The sequence below is a fragment of the Anomalospiza imberbis genome, chromosome 6 (genome assembly GCF_031753505.1).
Source record: "Anomalospiza imberbis isolate Cuckoo-Finch-1a 21T00152 chromosome 6, ASM3175350v1, whole genome shotgun sequence".
NCBI classification, from domain to species: Eukaryota; Metazoa; Chordata; class Aves; order Passeriformes; family Viduidae; genus Anomalospiza; species Anomalospiza imberbis.
Genome location: NC_089686.1, coordinates 16,354,314 through 16,360,313, shown reverse-complemented (window position 1 = coordinate 16,360,313; position 6,000 = coordinate 16,354,314). Strand labels below are relative to the sequence as shown.

At 38.2% G+C, this 6,000-nt stretch overlaps 1 protein-coding gene across 3 annotated transcripts in view; it reads right to left on the bottom strand.

Annotated features, from left to right (window-relative positions):
- Window positions 1-289: 289 nt before the first annotated feature.
- TC2N (tandem C2 domains, nuclear) overlaps window positions 290-6,000 on the bottom strand; it is a 30,664-nt gene continuing 24,953 nt past the window's right edge. For all 3 annotated transcript variants that reach the window (XM_068192599.1, XM_068192598.1, XM_068192597.1), the window contains exons 10-12: window positions 5,276-5,390; window positions 4,602-4,801; window positions 290-2,314 (exon numbers count right to left, since the gene is read on the bottom strand). In XM_068192599.1, coding sequence (XP_068048700.1) covers window positions 2,204-2,314; window positions 4,602-4,801; window positions 5,276-5,390 — 426 coding nt within the window. In that variant the 3' untranslated portion in view covers window positions 290-2,203. The remainder of the gene's footprint in view (window positions 2,315-4,601; window positions 4,802-5,275; window positions 5,391-6,000) is intronic.

Genomic DNA, 6,000 nt, shown 5'->3' with positions numbered 1-6,000 from the left:
GCTGTTCATAGATTTTATTATAAACATATAGATTAAATATTAGCATAGCAAAAAAGAGACTAGTTAGGCCTTTAGAAGGGTAAGTGTCCTAAAAGAGTCCCAGAAATCCTTTTTATACAGCATCCACTGAGTTGGCAAACTCTGTAGAACCACTGCTGTGGTAATTGAAGTATACAAAACACTGGGATATTCTCTGTCCTCTCTTTTAAACAGAACAGCATTCTGCATCAGGAAACAGTTAGTTTGCACTTTTGTTTATTGCCACAATGAATAAAATGTTCAGCCACAATGAATAAAAAAGATCCATGAATTCAAATAAAGATACTCCAAAAATATCAGTAGCCCACTTCATTTTTTCATTTGTCCCAGCAGGCCAGGCTCCTCCCGATTGTTTTAACTGGTTGAAAATTATCAGTGTCAGTCAAGATCCTCTGGGCCTACTGGCAGCTTTGCAAAGAGTAAGAGCTAGAACCAATGTTTGTTCTCCAAGTAACATGCAAAAATTTTTTCAGTTCTTTTATAATGACTGGCTGAAAAGCATAATATGTACAAGTCTGTAAAAATCCTTCTGTTTTCAAAATATTAAATTTCAACAACAACAAATTGGATGGTTGAAGTTTTGAAAGTTTCAGTTATCAACTGATGAAAAAAACATTCTAAGCTATTCCATTTTTTCCTGATACTCAAAGAAAAAAATCTTGAAGTAAAGATGCTCTGAGCTGTATGCTTGGAGAGGATGTGCTTTCCTGTAACAGCATTTTCTCTGCTCCCCATGTTCTTTTGCCTTCCAGCAGCGAGTACTGTCACTGCTGCTCTAGTTCGTGTCAGATGGTGGAATTAGATCCAAGTTATGAAGAAAGGTAGATTTATTCACCATGTATACCAACATACATATTTGTACAGTCCAGACAGCCAATAGTACATATGTAAGCAGTGGAGTTAATGAAATATGTATGTATTTTTAATCAGGTAGTTGAAGTAGTGCTAAGAGGTCTGTGCTTTTAGATTTATACATTATCAATTATATACTTGGTATTTTCCCCCCTTAAAAATAACTGTGAATAAACACCTGAAAATATGGGAACTAACAGAAAATATAATCTTAGGGTTTTGTTGGAAAAATACAATTTGCAATAAAAAAATGTTAATTTCTTCTTACTAGAAACAAGTAATAAAAATATACTCCCATACATAATTTTTTAGCATCCTAGACACGTAACAAATACTTCTGCAATAGCAGCCCATCCTTTAAAAAAGTCTGAATCCCTTACAGTGCTGCATTTTAACTGATATCAAAAAGCACATAAGTCAGTAAATCTTTGCTTACTCCTTTGTACATGTTAGCCTGTGTTTTGGCAATGTAAGCAAATGCTAGACCATGTTGACTAGATAGGAAGTGGTTTACATATAAGTATTCTATATAAGAAAGCAATCTAAAAATACTGGATCTGATCCTAGGCAGGGTCATTGCCTCCTTGTACTATTCCATTGATTCCAGCCAGAATTTACCCAAACAGAGCAAGTCTGGAGGGTCCCTCTTGTAAAGATCACTAAGTCAGAGGAACTTTTATCTTTCCATCTCTCTGTTTTGAGAAAAGGATTTGGGCTAGCTCAAGCTACAGCCTTCCGAACAATACTTCATCCAAAACGGAGATTAGAAAAGCGTATGCATATTGCCTTATTGTGTACTTCCCTTTATACCTTCTCCTGCTGCCACAGCTTCCCCACTTGCTCAGGCACATGTTATTCTGATCAAATGGTGTCAACAACCCCAGATGCTCACAGGTACCCAGAATCAAGCCACTGACATGACCCATTCCCTCGACTTTTGAGTCTGCCAAAGACAACAATGCAGATAAGCATGATGTCAGTGACTAGTGAAACAGAGTTGATTCAAGCTGCTTCTTCCCAAAATTGAATTTCTGTGCTTTTATGAAATCCAAAAGGGGCAAACATCTTTTTTTCCAAGATGGATTTTGTGAAATCAAACAAGCACTTTTCCTAGTTCCCAAGTCTTCTTTTTAGTAGTATTTAGCCAGTATTTATCCTGGTGAAACTGAATTTTCCGTTTCCACAGAGGCATGATGCAGTGGAGAACTTCTGAAGAACTTGTATAGACAATATCTTTATTTTTAATTTATACTATTTTAGATAGCATGTGAATTTCTGTAGAAAAATTAGTTCTGAATTTCATCTCCAGTCTTCAAGATGGGCCAATGCTGTACGATTTAACAACAACTTTTTCAGGATTTGCAATGGTATCTTTCCACTGCTCTACTGCTTCACTGTTGCTGCTATTGGAACTTAACCAGATCTGCATTAAGGAGAAAAAAAATATTGAATTTATATGATATAACAAAACCTAGTATTTACTAGTTCAAAATAAATACCATGGAAGTGTAGAACAAGATACAATGTATAGACTGTGACCAAAGGATAACAGCAACAAATACAGTTCTGCTAGTACTAACATTTTGGCTTTCAGCTGGAGTCTGTGTTTAAATTTAGCCTCAAAAATAGTTTAGAGAACCCGTACTTAATAACGTTTCAGTACTTAATAAGATGTTTTAAGTGAAGCATTCCTTGCTGTACTCAAATGCACATGCTGGGGTCAGGGGCTCCCCAGGCCAGTGGCGGCTCCGTGTGTTCGGACGCAGTTGGCTCCAAGCCATGCAGCATCCAGCACGAGCTGTCCAGCATTTTCATGAGCATTTAAAATTGCACACTCCCACAGGCAGGGCCAAACCTGCATTCCACAGAGGTTACTAACATGCCCATACCACACATAGTCACGTAGTAAGAGTCCGTTTCTTCTCAGTATTCAGTTAGTGGATAGTGGCCATTAAATGAGGAAATGAAGTACAAGTAGATTTTTCCCCTTAACATTATCACCAGCCTCCACTGCCAAAAGAATTCTGCTTATGTAAGTAGGTAGCGTTATTTACAGGACTCTATTTCCTCAAGTCTTCCAAGAATGAGTCCTTTTAAGACTTCTCAGAAACCTTGACCATGAAGTACATTTAGCCTATACTGCTGGGGCATGAGTCCTCAAGAAGTGAGAATAATGTCTTCCAGAATACCATAGACAGCTGATGTTTCATCCACAGAGATTCAATGTACATCTTGCTCATGATTAAAGACATGCCTGTAAAAGCAGCCTAATCTAAGTATTGTCTGCTTAGAACAGCATCCAATTAAACACCATTCTCCAAAGAACAAAGTTAATAGATCCAGCTATATTCATTTTTTTCCAGTTACCCAGCCAATTGCTCGAAGTACATTTTTCCCTGAGCCATATTTTATGTCTTCATGTGTTATGTGGCAATGTCTGCCTTCATGAGCTAAAACAATCTTTTCCAAAAAACCTCTGAGGAGCACAAGTTTTCCTCCCCCTAAAAATAAGATCCACAATTAAATGTAACTCATCAGATTGAGATTAGCTTACATATTGCTAGATGACTGCAAAATCATACTCAGTTATTTCTGCCTTCCCCCCCCCCCCCCAAGGCAGTACAGCTAAGAACAACAATTTTTTTTTCTCTTCCTATTTCAAATCTAATTCCACCAACAGGAAGATGGGACATGTGCAACATGAGGTTACAAAAAATGGAGGACCTTCACATAACTCTTGCCCGAACATGATTTCTATATCTTATAGCACATGAGCATCTCCTGTAGATGCATGTCTTCAGCAGGCACAAAAAATATCACCAGAAAAGGACAGTATCATTTTTTGTACCTAAGGACAGCATAGTCTCTATCTGACATGGGACATTACAGTTGGGGTCTCAAAATCAAGTCTACATTATTAATTTATGCATTTATTAAAATTCTGTTACTGCATCTAACTGGGTCAGGAAAAGCACAGAGCATTAAGAACAGCTATGGCTCACTATATCAAGAAGAAGAGAGATAGAAAGGAGAGGATGATGGTAAATTAGAACAAGCAGGGGAAGAGGATGGAGAGAATCATGAGACCAGACTACTAAGTTTTATGGTGGCCAAATAAATATGATCACACAAATGCTTTCAAAGCGATACTACTCAAATCATGTCTGTTAACTAAAAAACAAGTGAAAAATATTTTGTGTTTTGACACTTGTACTATTACTTGATCATACATAGACTATTTTACTGAATTCAGCATTGTTTTACCCGAGAAAGGAGTCTCACTGTAGCTGTTGATATTTCCTTTTACACACCTCTGTTGTGAGAGTATTGGTAGAGTAAGCCAACACCTTGTACAGGACCTTGTAGGTTATGGAGCTCCTGTGGGTGCTATATTTTTCTTTAGGAAGCTAAAGGCAACCAGGAGATCCTATATCTCTTGGAAGAAATCTGTCACATAGTAATAATCCACACAAAACTGACTTTAAGATTTCTTTTTGAAAGAAAAATCAAGTGTCAACTCCCATTCTCATGCTAGTACATGTTTAAGAGCCCAGTACCATTTCTGCTTGGATTACATACAGAAGAGCATTTAGTAGAATTTACTATTTTGTTATATGTCAACTCATATTAAGTATTTTAAAATTCATACCAAGAAACCTGTGGAACTGGATTTTAAGTAAAGGGTATCAGGCTGTTTAGCCAAAACCAACCTGTCCTAGGAAGCGTTTTCTTCTCACTGAGCTTTTGCTGTAGAGCTTGATGAGAAAGCTAATTCCTTGTTCTGCTTGGCTAACTGGAAAAAACATCATTTCTCCCCACTTCACTTGGCCATTAGTGGACTTCAGAAGGCGAGTCTTCTTTTTATAGATAATCCCTTCTGTACTAAACATTCCAACTTTCACAAAGAAATCTAGCACAAAAGGGAAGGAAAAAGACATAGCACACAAAGGGTTACTCACAACACACCCAAAAAGGAACCAACAAGATCCATATGTATGCTTCAAATTGCATCAATTTCTCAAAAGTCTGGCCAAAAGTACACTACAATAGCTTTCCTGACCAGTTGCATAAACAGAGTATGTTCGGCAATATTGGACTGATTAACACAGTATCCAAACAGCAAGTGCAAGCTAATGGTCTCGTATGTCAGGATTAATACTGGGATAAAAATCTTCCAAAATACATAAACACACATCTTCAAACCAAACAAAATGTAATCAAGTAAGACATCTGGGGAAACAGGCCTTGGCAATGGAAATCTACCACACAATGTGTTAGTCTGAGGTTCGTAAAGAATGTTATGAATTGCCAACCCATTTGAGCAGCAATTTACCTGTTACAAGTGCTTTCAGAGAGGAGGCATGAAACAGCTGATGTAACTTACTTGAAGACAGCGGTGTGGATGAAACAGGAAGGTTTTGTGCTTCAAGAATCTGTAACTGTATCCTCCTGTTTATTGCTTGAAAACAAGTTCCTATTTGAAGTTCTGCACGGCACACCTACAAGCAGAAGAATGTTGCCATAACATCTGGATTAAGTTGCTTATAAACTCAGGAAACACAGGAATTTTGTCATATGTTGGGCTCCCACATTTCTATCTGGGATTTCCTGGACAGAAATATAAGCATGTGTTGTATACAGAACCTGCAGATGCACAGAAAGTGCATCTTGCACTTGTCATAGCTGCAGTACATGTGCTCCGCTGATGAGCTGCATATGTGTGGTGCACAAATGGCCTTCGTGGGCTGCAGCCAGGGATACTGGCCAAATCATCTAGTGCTCAGTTTTCACCTGGTACAGATTCTGCAGTGGTAAGAGCAGACACATGCAGGGGAAACCAGATGTGCCATTGCAACTTTACTAAATCTGGGTGTGGAAGTGAGAGAGCACGTGAGCTCCACTGACACAAAACCCTTCAGAGTTCCCCTCCCACACTTTTGAATTTTGCAATATGGAGATATAAGCAATGGTTTCCATTGATACAAGGCCCTGTCACTTAATGTCATGAGTGCTTAGGGTGACTGAGCACTGTGTAGTTTCCTGTGTTGTGAAAGTACTTGTGTTTTAAATGCCCACACACATACACCACTGCCACACACACAGTGTATG